The sequence below is a fragment of the Pteropus medius genome, unplaced genomic scaffold, assembly GCF_902729225.1.
Source record: "Pteropus medius unplaced genomic scaffold, Ma_sr-lr_union100, whole genome shotgun sequence".
NCBI lineage: Eukaryota > Metazoa > Chordata > Mammalia > Chiroptera > Pteropodidae > Pteropus > Pteropus medius.
The window spans coordinates 15,080,308-15,098,529 of record NW_024354499.1 but is presented as its reverse complement, the minus strand read 5'-3'; the positions used below and the strand labels follow the sequence as shown (position 1 = coordinate 15,098,529).

The following is an 18,222-nucleotide window of genomic DNA, read 5'->3' as shown; positions in this document are numbered from 1 at the left end:
AAAAAATGCTTCCAATTATACTCTTCTTCTTTCTATCAAAGACGAGGTCGGTTACAGTGCAGAGATAGACACAAGAAGGTTAATAAACCAGAGCGAAGGGGAGGGGTGGCTCACAAGAGGCGTCACCTCCAGCCCAACATTGGTGGCTCTCCCTTCTGCAGGTGATCATCAGGGAAGGGGAGCTGCTCTGCGGAGTGCTGGACAAAGCACACTATGGGAGCTCTGCCTACGGCCTGGTCCACTGCTGCTATGAGATCTATGGAGGGCAGACCAGTGGCAAGGTTCTCACCTGCCTGGCCCGACTTTTCACTGCCTACCTGCAGCTATACAGAGGCTTCACCTTGGGTAAGTGGCAGATGAGTGGCCCTGGGGGCTCCTCTCTTGGCCAGCATGCCCACCAGGATGCCTCCCAGCTCTACTAGCAGCCTCCAGGGAAGCAGCCAGTCTCCTTCTACAAGGATGTCCTCACTTGACAGCCTTGCTCCTTGTCAGTGCTTTCCACCCCTCCCTCACAACCAGTGTTTCTTCACTATCTACAGTGCAGAGTGACCTTCTCTGTCCCCATTTCCATTCTGTCTTTTTCTCAATCCCATCCTTTACAGTTTTCTGTCCCTGAGTTTGATTTTTCACTCACACTCATCTCCATTCTCCCTTGTAAGTGCCCTTTCAGAATTCCCTGGGCATTCTGCGTTCTGCAAAGAGTTTTCCCTGTTGTCAAAACTGGCCGCACTTCCCAGCACAGTGCGGGCATCGATGCTGTTGGAATCGCCATGTTGGGGCAGGCCTATTGATGTGATCCTCAGATAAGCAGAAGACCTACCTTGTTTCCTCCCTGGAAATGAGTGTGCACTGTTTTAGGAAGTTGACTTTGAAAAAGAAAACAAGTGAGCTTTTACTTTCTGTGCACCGGGTAGAATTGAGATCAGAAGTTCTGCTCAAGGGCTTGGCCTCTAGTTGATCTTATTCAGGGTGGCGCATCTCTGAGTACGTGGAGTGAAGCCCAAGCCCTTCTGCAGTGATCCTGTGAGGAGTAAGTGACATACTACACGTTGAGCATGAGCTAGTGAGTGGGAATTGTCTAGTCGATGATGCCATTAGTGGTGGAAGTGAGACTACTCTGTGGATTTGCTTGAGTGCAGGCACAGTGAGAGTCCCACCGAGGGGCCAGAGGGCCCGCCACAGCCGAAGTGTGTTCATTGGCCTGCAGTGGGGCCCGCATAATTGTATAATATGTATATTAATTGTAGAAAAGTCTAAATAAATACAGACATGAAAATAATTTAAAATCACCAAGCATTCAGTTGCCAGAGGTAACCACCAATATTGATTTGATGCGCATCTTTCTGGACATTTCAAGTGCAAACACATTCAGAAAAAATGGGATCCTATGCTACCTGCTGTTTTGTAATCTCTAACCTCATCTCCCCCCCGCCATTTTAAATATATTCATAAATATCCTTTTGGGTGAACTAATATAAATCTACATCTTCAGGTCTGTGGCTACAGATTATTCCAGTTGTATATATGTACTATATTTAACTGGTTATTAATCATTTAGGCTGTTTCTTGGTTTTCACTTTAATCCCGCATGAGTAACCTTGGACAAATATCTGTAAAAAACACAAAGTAAAGGAAGATCCCCTGCCCAGGTCATAGTGAGCATCAGCCCTAACAAATAAGTCCTGCTCGCCGCTCCGCTTAGCACATGGCACCAAGAGAAATTGGCCCCTGCGTGCAAAGAGCACCCTGATGCCTCCAGGCTGGGAGGGGAGTGGGGCCAAGCTGGGCATAGAGCTCTGAGGGAAGGGCAGGCTAGAGAAGTTTTCTTCACTCCAGCCCTCATAGCCAGAGGGGTCAGTGAGGGGACAAGGAAGTGTCCTGGAGCTGACCCCATGGAAGGACCTGTTATTGTGGCTCCCTCACAGAGGGACTGTTTCTTCCCCCTCCCACTCACACGTGTTCTTTAGAGGCCCTCAAGCGTCCAGGACATTGCATTGGGGGTTCCAGATATTTCAATCCAGCTTTTGAACAGTGCAGCCATTGTTTTCCTTCCCACTCAGATCTTGGCTGAGGGACTTTTGACTCCAGTATACAGATATAAACAGAAAATAGTTGGTTGAAAAATGAAGTGGAAAGACGTCCTTCCAAAGTGAGGAATTCCTCAACTATGGAGCCAGAAGGACAGCCTTAACGGAAGTGACTCAGGCTTCCATCCTGGGGAGGAACTTATAACGGTAGTCCCTGCCACCAGGCTCGAGTGTGCCAGTGTCTGTATCTGTACATCCATCCTCACAACTCTGTGAGGTGGTCCCTGTGACACGTGACTTCTGGGAATCAAAACTGAGAAGTTCTACCCCTCCCTCTCTTCTTTTCCTAAACTCAGTTTTTCTCCAAAACCTCTTCCTCACCTCTAGCCCATTCATCCAACATATATTTATTGAGTAGAGGCCATAGAACTGATGACGAAGAGCACAAGTTTGGACTTGAGCCTGGGTTTACTTTTTAGCTATGTAACCCTGGGCAAGTGACTCAAGTCTGAGCCTTAGTTTCGTCGTTGGTAAAATGGAGAGTATAATGTTTGGCCTCATAATTGCTTAAGAGATGGGAGCACTTAAGAGATGGTAGCAGTCTCTTCAGGACGTTAATGTCATCATAATTCAGGTGCTCCCTGGGTGTGCGACGCTACCCGTGCCCTGCCCTCACTGAATTTACGTCCTCTGAGAAGTCAGGCCTTGTCTGTTTCACTTTGCAGGCATGGAAGACATCTTGGTTACACCCAAGGCAGACGGCAAGAGACACAGGATCATCGGCGAGTCCGCCCACTGTGGGCCCCGGGTGAGGAGGGGCTGGGAGGCCATGGCCTGCCTCAGAGGCTCATCTTTCCTGCAGAGTGAAACCCACACCCTCCGCACTTGGCTGCTGCCTCCAACGTGTTCCTTTTCTCATTCTAGGCTGTCAGGGCTGCCTTAAACCTGCCAGAAACTGCATCATGTGATGAGGTCCAAGGGAAATGGCAGGATGCCCATCTGGGCAAAGACCAGAGGGATTTTAACATGATCGATCTGAAGTTCAAGGAGGAAGTGAACCATTACAGTAATGAGATTAACAAGGTTAGTCTGGCAGTGAGTACACTTATCACCACCATTTTGAATGCTGGTTTTTTAAAAAATTACATTTTGATTCTCATTTGGGTCCCTTCAGAGCAATTTGGCTGTTTAACAGCTGACTAGGTGAGATGTGAAGTGAGATGTGCAAAATCCATTTTGAAGAGCCAAGGGCTTCATTCCCTCACCCAGTTAGGGTCAGGAAAGGTCTTCACCTAATACTGAGAGGGAATGCTTTGCACTGTTTTTCTTTTTAAGTGTTCATATTTTGGGGGTGACCACATTAAAGGGGACTGAAGAAAGACTTTCCTATAGTGCCACTGCTGGGTAGAGGAGCAGAATGAAGGACCCAAAATACCATTGCTGCATATATAGTGGAGCCAGGGGCAAAGACCTGGATTTAAATCCTATCTCTGATGTTTATTTACTTTGTGACCTCAGGCAAGTGATATAACCAGTCTGTGCCTTGGTTTTCTTACGTGAAGGTAGGGAAGTGAGGAGCACCTACCTCATTGGGTTGCTCGGAGGATTAAAGACCGAACCTACACAATGCTCTTGGCATGGTGGGCGTACCGGGGAAGTCCTCCAGAGTCCCTGTCTGCTTTTCCACCAAGCCATTTCCAGTGCAGTTAAGAAAGAAGAGGGAAATCCCTACAGGAGCCAAGACCACAGTCTGGTTCTCTCTACCTTATCGTCCCAAAGTTCGGACTTCCTGTCCTGCGACTTGAAGCCACCAGCCTGACCCTCACCCTGCATCCTAGAGAAAAGGCCAACACTCCACAGAGCCAATGTTTGCCTGTGATATGTTCTTGACTGTCTTTCAGCAGCCCTTAGGCTGCCAAGAACACGAACCTCTCATTGGTACAAGCTCGTCTTTGAGAGGTTTTGTTCAGAGGAACCTTCACCGAGAACCTGGAGGCTCAGTTTTCAGGGTTGCCTGGGAATGCTGGGTTGGGGCATTGTCCCAGAGACATCTTAGAATTGCTTCTTGTCCCTCCAGCCCCGCTCTTCCCACCTACTCTGCCTCTTCTGCGTTGGGCTGGGTCTCTGCAACCCTTGGCAGAGGCTTAAATAGACTTAGCCCCCTCCCAGCGTCTCCCCAGGTTCAGCTTGAGGGCTTGGCCTGCTTGCACTGGCTCTGGAGCTGAAGCAAGCCTCCCACATGATGCTCAGGCAGCATGTTGGTAAATGCGAATATGATAAGAGACATTGATCATCATTGCCAGGTGTTTGGGAACCAAGGCCATGCTCTGCTGGGTAATTTTCAAGGTTATTGCCTTAAATATATTTTTTAATAATTAAAAAATGTTTTTAATTGACAGTTGGAATATGATATTATGTTAGTTTCAGTTGGATAACATATTGATTAGACATTATATAACTTACAAAGTGATCACTTTGATAAATTTAGTACCCATCTGACACCGTACATAGTCACAATACTACCAACTATACTCCCTATGCAAATACTTTACATCCCCGTGACTATCCTGTAACTACCAATTTGTACTACTTAATCCCTTCCCCCTTTTTCACTGATCCCCAACTCCCCTCCTATCTGGTAACCCTCTAAGTGTTCTCTGTATCTATGAGTTTGTTTCTGTTTGTTTGTTTGTTCGTTTGTTTTGTTCTTTAGATTCCACATGTACATGAAGTCATATGGCATTTGTCTTTCTCTGTCTGACTCACTACACTCAGCATAATACCTTCTAGGTCTGTCATGAAATATCTTTTTCTATCCCTTTACTTTCCATCTGTGTGTGTCTTTTAATCTGGGCAGCATATGTAAGGGTCTTGTTTTCTTATCCATTTGGCCATTTGATCTTTTGATTGGATCATTTAATTCTTTTTCATTTGAAGTACTTATTGAGAGATATGTAGTTGTTGCCATTCTTTATTTATATTTTCGATACATATTTTTTTCTTCTTCTTAAAGACGTCCCTCCAACATTTCCTGTAATACTGCCTTGGTGATGATGAACTCCTTTTGCTTCTTTTTGCCTGGAAAGCTCTTATTATTCCTTCGATTGTAAATGATAGCTTTGCTGGGTAGAGTAGTCTTGGTTGTAGGTCCTTGCTTTTCATCACTGTGAATATTGCCTGCCAATCCCTTCTGGCCTAAAGAGTTTCTGTTGAAAAATCAGCTGGAAAGTCTTATCGGAGCTCCTTTGTAGGTAACTAACTGCTTTTTTCTTGTTGCTTTTAATATCCTCTCTTTGTATTTAACCTTTGGCTTTTTAATTATGATGTGTCTTAATGTGGGCCTCTCTGGGTTCGTCTTGTTTGGGACACTGTGCTTCCTGGAGTTGTAGGTCTATTTCCGTCATTATTTCTTCTAATAGATTTTCAATTCCTTGCTCTCTCTCTCCTCCTTTTGGTACCTCTATGATGTGTTTTTAAGCTTGATGTTGTCCCAGAGGGTCTCCTTAAACTATCCTCATTATGGGGGATTCTTTTTGTTGCTGTCCAGATTGGGTGTTGTCTGCTACCTTATCTTTTAAATCATTGATTTGATCTTGTTTCATCTAATCTACTATTGATTTTTCCTAAGATATTCTTCATTTCAGTTATTGTATTCTTCATTTCTGACTGGTTCCTTTTTATGTTTTCTGTCTCCACTTTTATGTTTTCTGTCTCTTTGTTAAAGTTCTCACTGAGTTCATCTGCTCTTCTCCTATATTCAGTGAGCATCCTTATAACCAGTGTTTTGAACTCTGAATCTGGTAGATTGCTTTGTCTCCATTTTGTTTACTTCTTTTTCTGGAGCTTTATTCTGTTCTTTCATTGCGACATATTTTTTTTTCTTCTTATTTTTCCTGCCTCCCTGTGTTTGTTTCTATGTATTAGGAAGGGCTGCTATGTCTCCCGGTCTTAGTGGAGTGGCATTATGTAATAGGTGTACTGTGGAGCTCAGTGGCACAGTCTTTCCTGTCCACCTGAGCCAGGTGCTCCAGATATGTCCGTTGTATGGGTTGTGTGCCCTCCTGTTGTAGTTGAGCCTTGGTTGCTGTTTGCACATTAATGGGAGAGTTTGACTCTCGGGCCGATTGATTTTGAGGACTGGCTATTAAGTGGCCACCTTACAAAGCAGGATTTAGTAGGGCTCTGGTGTGTGCCCAGTCTGCCTTTTGGGTGTATCATCCTCAGATATGACCCTAATGGTGCTCCAGCTCAGACCAAAGCTGACCACTGCATATACAAGCCAAGGCCTCCTGGGAGGGGCCCTGCCACAGGCCAAGTTCAGCTGCAGCCTGTACCCTGCCCAGGGCCACCTGGCATGAGCCACCAAGTAGTCCATAGATGGCCACCACCCACGCTGGGCTTGGATATGCCTCAAGAATCCAAGCCACAAACTGAGACTGGCTGCTGCTAGTGCCAGGCTGCTCAACAAGAGATACAGGGCACACCGAGGCCAGATGCTGCTCTTTTAGGTTTTGTGAACCTTTATGAGAGTTTAAGAAAGTCTATAGCATGAACCAAGACAGGCCATTTGTATGGAAAATCCACATGTGCTGGCCCCTCTGCTTCTCCCTTTTTGCTGCCCCAGCGACAGGAACCTCAGGCTTCATGACAGAGAGTATCAAGAGCAGAACATGTGGCCATTGCTATACTTCTCTCTAGGGGATCTAGCAAGAGAGTTGATGCCAAATGAGATGTCTTCTTAACTCAAGTGAGGTTTGGCACTTATCTCTGAATAGTCTGAGTTTGTTGCCTCCACATTCTGGATTTACCTTGAGACTTCAAAAGGGGGTGAGGTCACTGACCAATGTATTTATTTAATCCACAGGCATGCATGCCTTTTGGCCTGCACAGACAGTTCCCAGAGAACAACCTGCAGATGATGGTGCAGTCTGGAGCCAAAGGTTCAACTGTGAACACCATGCAGGTGTGAGCAAAGGCGGGCTGGCTGATTTGCTAGAGGGTGGGGTGATAGCAAGAGTTAGTTTTCAGGTTTGTTTCTGATTTTAAAAAGATCCACATTGCATATAAAGCATGGCAAGTGCTGGAAAATAAAAAAGCATGCAGAAAAGAGTATAGAAGCTAACCACCATTAACACCTCAACGTTATAAACAAACATATAAGTATCTAGATAGTGATACGTATAATATAGGTAGATATTATAAATTTATATACTGTATTATCATATTACATAAATTCACATTATATAAAACACTGTATGTATATGTATATATATAAAATCTTAGCTTAGACCCTGTAATTTTGTATAGTCTGCTTTTTCCTTTTAGTATTATGTTATACGTGTTTCCTTAGAGGTATCTAACCCTTAATTTGAGGCCTGTTATCTCCTCAGATTATTGTAGTGCTATGGCAGCATTTTCACAGTTAGTAACTTTTTTTTTTTTAATCTTGACCTTGAGAGAGTCTTAAGGACCATCTCATTGTTTGGTGAGTTGAGAGTCATAAGAATGGGCTTAAGGGTGAAGGCAGAAAGCCTGTTTTGACTAAAGTAAAATCTGGCACACACTACTCTCCCCTCCTCCCCCTCCCCTGCCCCCAGCCTATTAATAGTCAGTATTACTCTCTTTTGGCCTTAGAATTTAAGGATCACATAAATTACTTTTCCTTGCAGGCCTCAGACTAGTCCTTGGTGATTCTGAAACATGGCTTCTTTTATAAGCCCATTTACAACTGACATCAAATGTGAAAAATATCTGTCAACAAAAGGAAAACACTGTTATTTTCTTGAAATACACGCTTCCCTGGTTCATTTACAAATCTAGATTGGCGTTTAAGAACTTAGTTTCATGCAGCTTTTCTTGAAGAGCAGGCCCTCCTGCCCCTGCTAGGACAAAGCATTTTGTAACGTGTAGATATCGGGTTTTCTTTGGATTTCCTTTCCCCTAGATTTCATGCCTACTGGGCCAGATTGAATTGGAAGGTCGGAGACCCCCACTGATGGCGTCTGGCAAGTCACTGCCCTGCTTTGAGCCTTATGAATTCACCCCCAGGGCTGGCGGTTTTGTCACTGGCAGATTCCTCACTGGCATCAAGCCTCCTGTATGTATTTTGGGTTTTCCTTTTGGCTTTTCTCCTTGTTTCTAGGCTCAGTGGTAGGAGGCCTTTGACCTTTCCCAACAACTTTGAGAAAAGACGATCAAGTAATAAATGCCAAGCCATTTGCTGCTTACCCTCTAGACCCCGTGGCCCATGAGCACCGTCAGGATGCGACCATGTCATGTCCACCATTGTGACACCAGAGCCTAGCACAGTGCCTGGCACATGGTGGGAGCTCAGTGTTTGCTGATGAATGAAAAGATGAATGAGACCAATCGTAGCTCCACCTTTTCCTGCTGTGTCCTCACTCAACCAGTTCTCACCTGCACTTGAAGGCATCAGAGGAAGGGGAGACTTCTCACCAGGGTGATCTCCGTTGCCACAGGGAGTATCATAGAGATTTATTCCACAAAGCCCCCCAAAAGAACCTCCCATGGCTCCTCCTTCACCATGGGAAAATTGACTAGCTATAGCAAATGTCTAGTTTTCCCTTGGTCAGCAGAATTCTCCCCTCAGAGAAGGGTTTTCTCTTCACACTTGTCAAAAATGGCTTTCTGAATATTAGTACCTTTAGTTCCTTGGTCTGTTGCATCTCTGCAAAGTTAACCCTTGTGGTCAGACAACTAAGTCCAGATTGTGAACAGCACTGACCCTTTGTTTCAAGGCCACTGACTACGCAACTTCCATCGGTCCCACACAGACTCTCCAGTGTTCATTTATGGCCTCCGGCAAAGGATGGTGGAGAGCTGATACAGACCATAATTTTTTAAACTGGTTGCTACCCCTTAGCGAGTCATGAAAACATTGTAATAGATAGTGACCGGCAGTTCTTATGTAATGAAACAGAACAGGATGGTACAGAAAGCACATATATCTTTATGTGCATGTGTGGATATGTGTGCTTGCTGATCACTGTTGTAAATGTATCTCTAACTGTGGATTGCAGTCAGAAAGTTTGGAAAACACTGCATACCTCTGTTAACACTGTTGGAAGTAGAATTCAGACGTGTGGGCTGAACCAAACAGTGATGAGGCACTGGCGTCATTTCTATTTGGAAAATGGGATGTGGAGTGTAATACTGAGGATAAAGTACACAAGTGCAGGTAGCGCACCTGGCCCCTGTAGACAGGAGCTGTTACTTCTCATCCACTTGTCCCTCTGCTCTCGGGCAGGATAAGACAAGGGTCGCCACGGGAGGACAGAGTTACTGGGGCCCCTGGAGCCATCAGGCAGGGAGGCGTTGGCCTAGGCTGCTCTTCAGGAAGCATGCTGTCCTCACTTCTACCACTGGGACCTGGGTCTCGGGTCTTGTTTCTCCCACAGGAGTTCTTCTTTCACTGCATGGCAGGGCGAGAGGGTCTGGTCGACACCGCTGTGAAAACCAGCCGCTCTGGCTACCTCCAAAGGTAAAAAGCACCAGTTCTACCACTTTTAGATGAGATCAGCATCCCAATACCATTCACCTTGGTCATCTTTCACATTTTCAGTGACAAGTCACTTAGGATTTCTTGGGATTAAAAAAAAACACCTCCCCCCAAAAAAAACCTCTTTAAAATGTCCATGATTAGCCTATGACAGAAAATAGTAGATATTCTTCCCCTTCTAAAGGACTTGTAACACATGAGCTCAGAGGCTTAAACAAAGGACCCTTTTATTCTGAGGCTGTGCCATTCCCTGAGGGGAGTTAGAGAAACAGTAATGACGAGCTGGTCCTCTGCCCTAGGAGGGCGCAGCAGTCCAGGAGAGTGCAGAGACAGCCAGGCCGGGGTCCCTGTCTGTGAGTCTGTAGTTACTGTTTCTCCAGGTGCAGGTGTCTCTGGGGTTTCTCAGCCTAGACCTGCTTGTTTTCCCTCATTTGGGTTGAAAGAAAACAAGTAGCCACTCTTATCGTCCTGTTTGAGCAGGTAAGGGGACGAAGCTTAAATCTGAACGAGGCCTGACTCCAGGGTGCCGGGCAGGACAGCATAGCAGACCCCTGCGCTCCAGCCTCCCTCCCTTGGGGTGCAGCATGGGTAGCTCTGCCTTGGGGATTTTTTGCTAATGGTTCTTTGTGAGCCCAGAGAACTGGCGGTGGGAAATGGAGGAGACGGCAAAAATAAATTCCCACGCCTTGCAGGCCTCCATGCCTTGCAGGCCTGGTTTCAAGTTAACGTTCTCGGGGAGCTCTGCTGATTGCTGGGTGGGGAGGCAGAGCTCCCTTCCTTCTCTACCTCAGAGGCCTGCCTGCCTGTCCCAGCTTTGGCCTCTCTCCTTTCCCCTGCTTCTGAGCTCCAGATTCCCCCAAAACTGCTACCCTTGTTTTGATCCCTTCCTCTTGACTCTCAGAGCTGCAGCCCATGGGGTTGAGATTGGGGTAGAGACACACCTGGGCGGCCATTCAGTGAGGCACCCATCTGCAGGGCTGGCTGCACTCAGTGCAGGGCTGTGAGCTCCCCTCTCGAGGGCATGGATCACATGGCTAGTTCTTTCTATGAGCAGGGATGACACCCCACCTCCATTCCTTCAGCCATTCAAGAATACCAGAGCAGTTTAGAGAAAGTTAGAAATCAAGTGGTCAGCTAAGCCTGGGGTGGGATTCCATGTGTGAGGCAGGAGTACTTGAGGCCGTTTGCAGAATGTTGGGATCCTGACTGGAACAGAAGAGCAGCAGCCGATGGGACAGAGGGCACGGACATACACGAGATTCATCTACTAGTGGAAGTTCATGGTGAAGAGAGCAAGTGCAGTGCTTCAGGCAGGACAGATTGGAGGATCCCAGGGTGGCTGTGGCGGAGGTCCAGGCTGGAGGTTAGAAGGCAGCCTCCAGAGGATGGCAATGGGATGGAAGAAGCAGATGTGGCAAGACATAGGGCAACTAGCTGAAACGCTGGAGTAAGAGGAAGGGAGGCATCAGACTCGGCTGCGTTTTCATGCCCGAGTTGCAGCACAGTGGCACAGTTGACAGAAAGATGCCACAGAGGAGAGAGAATGTGCGGGTGGCAGGAGGTGGCAGCAGCAGGATATGCAAGCGGATATATTCGGTGGACCTTAGAGATCAGGCCTGAAGCTCGGGAGAGGCCTGAGATACAGCCTTGAGGGGCCATTGCTGTGCTGAGAACTGGAGCCCTCTGTGAGGCGGGCAGAGCAGAGCAGAGGGCTGACGACTGACACCTTAGCACTTTCAGCAAAGAGGAAGTGGGTGCTCAGCACAAGCGCTGGCAGGCCCCAGGCTGGGTGCCAAGAAGACAGTGGTGACTAACACTGAGCCCTGTCCTTGGAGCTTGAGGGAACAGTGGCGCCTAGGAAACCTCCTCTTAAATTGGCAGGAGAAACTGAGGCAGAGTGGCCAGAGACAAGGTACAGGGCCAGCACCACAGCAGCAGAGAGGGAGAAGTTGACCACTGGGAGGATCAAGGGAAGAGAGCACTGGCTTACAAATATCACATCAGCATGTAGTTCCTAATGTCCCCTTGGTGTCCCTGACAATCTGGACTGACAGCACTGAAGAAGCATTGGGTGGAGGGACGACCCTACTGCTTTGCCTGCCTTGTGGATCTAAGGATACCTGTTCCTGGGGATCTCCACAGTACAGCAGAATGAAAGGGCAGGCAGTAGTCCCTGCAGCTCGGGCTGAAGATGGCAGCCAGGGGCCAGCAGTGGCAGCCAGTCTCTAGGGCACACAGTTGCAGCCTCTGGCTGGGTGATGTTATAGCTCAGAGCCTGGGGCTTTGAAGCCAGCCTGTCCTGGACTCTAGCTGTCTCCTTTCCACCCTCCACCACTTCCTCCACCACTTCCTCCTCTGTCTCTGGTTCCCATCAGAGGCTGTGCTGGGAAGTGGTGAGCTTGGTGGGCCCTGAGCCAAGTCTTTATACAGGTGCATCATCAAGCACCTGGAGGGGCTGGTTGTCCAGTATGACCTGACAGTCCGCGACAGTGACGGCAGCGTGGTACAGTTCCTGTATGGAGAGGATGGTCTGGACATCCCCAAGACACAATTCCTACAGCCCAAGCAGTTTCCCTTCCTCGCCAGCAACTACGAGGTAGGCGCTAGACCTATGGCACCCAGGGGTGGTGGGCCTTGCATCCGAGCTTTGCCACCCAGTCATAGTGGCTGTTAAAAAGTAGAGTGAGAAGACTATAAAGCATCATCTGATGCCTTGAAACACTTGCTATTTTCATATCCCCTCTGGGGACTTTGAGATGGCCGAAAGGAACGAACACCTCCAGAACAGCAACTGCCGTTGAGGGGCTTTTGCTGTGTGTGGGACCCTCAGTCAAGTGCATTGTGGACACTGTCTGTTCTCCCCTTCCCTGCAGCCTGGGGAAGGAGGTATTCCTTCCTCTGCACATTTCACGGCTGAGGCAGCTGGGGAGCAGAGCATCAGTGACTAGCTGGTGAGGGGCAGAGCTAGCATTTGAACCCAGGCCTGTGACACACAAGCTTATGATTTCCATGCCATACCTTACTGCTCCAGTAATGACCATTACTGTCGACCGAGCAGTCACCCTGTTTTGTTGGGTGGGAAAATGAAACGGATGTGGCCTGTCCAAGGTCACCCAGCAGACGGCCGAATTGAAGGTTGCGCTCAGTGCTAGCTCCTCTCCATCCTGACACCATCCACCCACAGTTTTAGCCGTCACTTCTCCCTTCTTCCTAGAAACGCTGCTGTGTTGTGAAGGGGTTCTGAGTGTGCTATTCTCCCGTGACTCCCTCAGCTTCTGGGACCACCAGCTCTCAAGTCTGGTTTGCACCGTGAGGGCCCCGATTAGTAGTGGATGCTCAGCCCCTCTGAGAGGTGTCATGACAGCTCCACACAGGCCATCTTTGTCCCGTGAAGTTGTGTGACCTGGTCCTTGGGTCACACCCTCATCGCTTTGGTCTTGTGTGTGTGGTTTGCTTAGGTAATAATGAAATCGAAGCATCTCCATGAAGTTTTATCCAGAGCAGATCCCCAAAAAGCTCTCCGCCACTTCAGAGCCATCAAAAAATGGCAGAACAAGCATTCTAACACCTTGCTGAGAAAAGGCGCCTTCTTGAGTTATTCCCAGAAAGTTCGGGAAGCTGTGAAAGCCTTGAACCTCCAGGATGCCAACCAGCATGGCCGCAGCCCCGGGACTTACCAGGTAACTCAGGGGGCTATATGTCCAGTGCCTAGCGTATACAGGCCTTAGTCAGGGTGTAAGGGAATGAGGGTTGTTTTTGTAAGAGAAGATATAATGATAAAATCTGGCTTCATTCACTGTCAAGAATCACAGGGCACTCAAATGGCAATTTAAGGAGGGGACTCTTTACAAAGGTGGGGGCGGGGTTCCTTCATCGCCCCAGGCATGAAGGAAAAGGGAGGTGGCTGTGGGCAGAGGCTACTTGACAAGAGCCCTCATTGGAGGGACGTGGCCTCCAATGCACCTTGGAGAGGATGGGAGCTACATGCCGGGCTTCACTCTCCTGCCTTCCCCTCTGCTTCTGGGGCTTTCTGTTAGCCAAACACAGCAAGGAGGCAAGAGACAGAGGAGTGCTTTTAAGTGGCCACTGTTGAATGGCTTTTGGGTATAGGGTGTGTGAAAGCCTGGATGGGGCAAACAGATCTAGCAGAGTTTCCAGGCTCAACTGTGTCCAGGTTGGCTTCGGACAGCCCTGGCAACTCTTATCCTAGCATTCTTATTAATAGTGCCCCATTTTACTCTACCTGGTCACCCTAACTTACCTGGTCACCCTACCTATGCTTGAGTGGGCTGGGACGAAGAGTCATAGTCAAGCAGTGCACCCTAGGATGGATTCGGTTTCTGCCTGTTTTAAACGTTGAGCTGGTTTTCTCCTCGCACTCAGGGTTCTGTCACGTTCCCCAACTCTCATTTGAAGCCAGCCTTTGATCCTCCTTATCCTAGTGGATGTCCCAGGAAAAGAAGCCCATTCCTGGTGTCCTCCAGTGGCTGAGGCCTGTCCTTCCTTTCAGATGCTGAGGATGTGGGGTGAGTTAGATGAGCAGAGTCGAAGGAAATACCAGAAGAAGGCGGCTCCTTGTCCTGACCCCAGTCTGTCTGTCTGGCGCCCGGACATCTACTTTGCATCAGTGTCAGAAACATTTGAAAAAAAGATGGATGACTACAGTTGCGAGTGGGCATCCCAAGCAGAGAAGAGTTATGAGAAATCAGAGCTTTCCCTTGACAGGTAATGACATTGGCGTTTATATGGTGTGTGCTGAGGGAAAGTCTGTTGTCAGGCCCTTTCCTACCCCTCTAGAAGAGGATAGCCCCCTGGGTTCCATACTCCAGCAGGAGGGAGGGAAGTGAAACAGAAGGGCACCTTGCAAGCCCCAAGGGCTCGAGGACAGACAGGAGCAGGTAGGCAGGGGTGGACACCCCAATCTGGACCAAGATGGAGTAGAGTGCTCTGCTGGGAGCGAGGCTTACAGAAATGACCTTTGTCATGAGTTTGGTGTGGTGGACGTGGCTTATTGAGAGTCAGGGAATCTGGTCGCCATTCAGTGACTGCCAACTAACTGTATGACCCAGAGCAAATCATTCACTGCCCTGTGACACCATGTCTCAGCCTTTTGTGAGGGGTTGGATTTGATTACTCCGATGATCTTTTGAGCTTTGGGTTTCAAAGCCTTAAGGAAGAAGGACCACATAGAGTCCTCAGTTTGGACCCATTCACTCAAAAAAATTAATAAATAAAATAGGAAAAATATTTCTATGGTCTAGGTGGGTGGGAAGCCAGGCATGAGCCGAGACCAAGCCACAATGGGTTAAAACATCAAAAGTGCACCCAAGGAATGAATGCCTGCTGGGGACTGGTCTTGGGGAGTTGTCAGGAGATTCTTCCTGCTTGGATATCTAAGCCTGGCCTGCAGAGCTGAAAGACTGAGATCATCTGCCATAGCCTGGCTCCTCGTCCTGCCCCTGGTGAAACCCGCCAGGTGCCTGGAGAAGCTAAAAGGGTCCAGGGACTGCAGATGTTGGCAATGAGCAAAGACAAACACTTGGGTGGAAGAGCTGGAGGGGAGGGTCAGGGCTTTCTCTTTTGACTCCTTAAAGTGGTTTCTCCAGCCAGGCCTCAGAGATTCTCAGATAGAATAAGGCATACTGGTTGTCACAGCTGCCGGCAGGGCTTTCCCTGCAAGAGGAAGACCTGGATCCCCCACCCCCATTGCCTGCTTCCCTGCAGCTCAGGGTGTTACTGTTTACCAGCTGGAGGACCAAGTCAGTCCTCCCTCCAGCTGTGCTGCATCAGGAAGGGGAGAGGTTCGCCCTGCGGAACATCACATGGGTTTGGAGGGCCAGAACAGAATGGTGGTTCCCTGTTCGTGGCTCTTGCAGGGGACCTTTTAACAAGCAGCAAGCTCTGGGTGTGGCTCCAAAGTTCTGGAAGTATTTGAAGGTTTTTGCTGTAAGAAATGCTGCTGTGCACTCAGACTTCACTGATTTGAAGTAATAGGGGAGAGAAGACACATCAGATTCATGAAAAGCCTGACTTTTACGAAAAACTCACATAGGAACATAGTTTTGTTGTTTTCTTCTGCATTCACACATTCATCCATTTAGTCTTCATTTGTTGAGCCCTTTTTTATTCCATGTACAGAGGTACTACAGCATTCTTGTGACTCTTCTGAAAGGAAGAATGCCTAGTAAATTGCAAAATTGTGCAGCACATGGGTCTCCAATCCCCCAGGCCACAGACCAGACCGTGGCCTATTAAGAACTGGGCCACACAGCAGGAAGTGAGCAGCGGGTGAGCAAGCGAAGCTTCCTCTGTATTTGCAGCCGCTCCCCAGCACTAGCATCACCGCTTCAGCTCCACCTCAGATCAATCGGGCATTGGATTCTCGTAGGAGCACTGATCCCTGGTACCAAAAAGGTTGGAGACTGCTAGATGGCACATGTACTTCCGATGTGGCACACGTTTACACTAATTAAGAAAATAAACCCCTACTGCTACCTCCTCCCATATCCCATAACTGCTTTGTGAACCTCTTTCTAGTTCATACAGCGGAAGGTTTAGGCCGTATCTAAACTGCCGCAGCTGGTGAGGAAAGGAACAGGGGAATGTGACTAGTGAGTTCAGACATTCTCATCGTTTGAGGGGCTTGTCATTGGTGCAGAGTGAACCCACGTCATCCTCAGGGAGAATGTCAACAGTCCGAGCTTGGACATCTAGAGCTTTAGCCACCCAGCTGGGATCTGTGCTGTGTAATTTAGGACATTTTAGGATCACTAGCAGGAATTTAAGGATTAGACGGATCATTTGTCTGGAGAAACGAGCCCAGAAAGGGAGGGGGAATAATTCCATGTGCCCTAGTTTGAGTGGTGTCTGCGCTTCTAATCCCTGTGTCCCCTGCCCCTCTCAAGGTTGAGGACCCTGCTGCAGCTGAAGTGGCAGCGCTCACTGTGTGACCCGGGCGAGGCGGTGGGCCTGCTGGCCGCCCAGAGCATCGGGGAGCCCTCGACACAGATGACTCTGAACACCTTCCACTTCGCTGGCAGAGGCGAGATGAATGTCACTCTGGGCATTCCGAGGTGGGCTGCGAGGGGGTGTGGTGTGGAGCCTGTCCTAGCCCACTCCTGGAGAAGTTATTAGAGAGTGTATGTGTAACTGAGAGACAGGGTTTTATCAAAGTGGGGATCAGGGTTGGAATTTCCAGAACCCTGCTTTTCTGTACAGCTTCGTAGCTGGGTCAGTGCCCAGGCCTCTTAGAATCCCTATTTATTCCTCCGCCAACTCCTGTGTCAGAGTTACACAGATGCTTGTGAAACTGCACACTTCTGGGGTCAGGACTCAGGAAGATGTTGTAAACAAGCCCCATGCAGGGCCACCTGGTTGCCCAGTTCCAGGGCACCATTCACCTAGGACGTGACCCACAGTGGCCCCTGGCCCTTTAGGTAAATGTGCACCCTGCAGGATGATGGCCAGTGGGCGAGAGGAAAGAATGGAGGTCAGACCCACCTGCATTCGATGCCTGGCCCTGCCACTTTCTAGCAGAGTGACTCAGGCAGGTTCCTCAGCTTCCTCAACCTCATGGTCCTCGCCTGTGGAAAAAAGGACGGGGGCCCAGCATACTGTGCAGTCATTCAGTAAGCTCTTAGTAAGCACCCACTGTATGTAAGGCACAGGTCATAGGAAGCAATAAGTCCTATCATTGAAGAGCCACACTCCAGTGGAGGAAACTGTCAGAAGTGTCACTTGCTGTCACACATGGGGCCAGAGCTGGGACTCTGATTCAGCATATCTCCCTGCAAGATCCCAAGTCTCTCTCAGATCCCAGAGAACTCTGACAAGAAAGGCCTCACACAAATAGGGAATCCAGGTGCCTCTTATGATCAAATGCGCCCTTGTTCTGTGACAGGTTGAGGGAGATTCTCATGGTGGCCAGCGCCAACATCAAGACACCCATGATGAGTGTGCCCGTGCTCAACACCAAAAAAGCACTGAAGAGAGTGAAAAGCCTGAAGAGGCAGCTCACCAGAGTGTGCTTAGGGGAGGTAATGGCCTCTCGACCCCCTGCAGACTGGGCGAGGCATTTTCCAGCATCCTCTCATCTATGAAGAACAACTTTGCTGACTGTTCAGACCCTGGGCTCAGACTCCCACCAATGAGAGGGATGCTTTCTCTGCCAGATGCTGCGTAGGGATGAGTCAGAAAGCTTTAAGAGTAATCATTAGTTCTACAAGATTCTCATGTGCCTTAAAAATAAAGAGGCTTCTGAGTTAGCTTCCCAGCCTTGCTGGAGCCCACTCCCTGTAGCCTTGGGCCATTCTCTGGCAGCGACCTGTAGGCCAAAGGCCTCTCTCCCCCAAAAGGGTCTGTACCAGCAGAACTCACTGGAGTTTCTTTGGGGTCTTGGTGGGTGGCCCTAGCCCCTATCCCCCTAAGGCCTCAGGTTTCTCATAACCCACCTATAATGCTCAGTCTCCTGGTACCAGGGCAGGTTGGGTTCTCTCTGTGTTTCTGGTTCTAGGTGTTGCAGAAAATTGATGTCCAGGAGACCTTCTGTATGGGAGAAAAGCAGAACAAGTCTCGCATGTACCAGCTGCGGTTTCATTTCCTGCCACATGCATATTACCAGCAAGAGAAGTGCCTGAAACCTAAGGACATCCTGCACTTCATGGAAACAAGGTTGGG

At 48.6% G+C, this 18,222-nt stretch overlaps 1 protein-coding gene across 3 annotated transcripts in view; it reads left to right on the top strand.

Annotated features, from left to right (window-relative positions):
* Positions 1-18,222, top strand: part of POLR1A (RNA polymerase I subunit A) — an 85,167-nt gene that overhangs the window by 54,514 nt on the left and 12,431 nt on the right. For all 3 annotated transcript variants that reach the window (XM_039852354.1, XM_039852353.1, XM_039852352.1), the window contains exons 16-27: positions 162-345; positions 2,753-2,835; positions 2,952-3,110; positions 6,892-6,990; positions 7,972-8,124; positions 9,446-9,528; positions 11,977-12,142; positions 13,005-13,226; positions 14,057-14,271; positions 16,452-16,619; positions 17,447-17,582; positions 18,059-18,216. In XM_039852354.1, the coding sequence (XP_039708288.1) occupies positions 162-345; positions 2,753-2,835; positions 2,952-3,110; positions 6,892-6,990; positions 7,972-8,124; positions 9,446-9,528; positions 11,977-12,142; positions 13,005-13,226; positions 14,057-14,271; positions 16,452-16,619; positions 17,447-17,582; positions 18,059-18,216 (1,826 nt within the window). The remainder of the gene's footprint in view (positions 1-161; positions 346-2,752; positions 2,836-2,951; positions 3,111-6,891; positions 6,991-7,971; positions 8,125-9,445; positions 9,529-11,976; positions 12,143-13,004; positions 13,227-14,056; positions 14,272-16,451; positions 16,620-17,446; positions 17,583-18,058; positions 18,217-18,222) is intronic.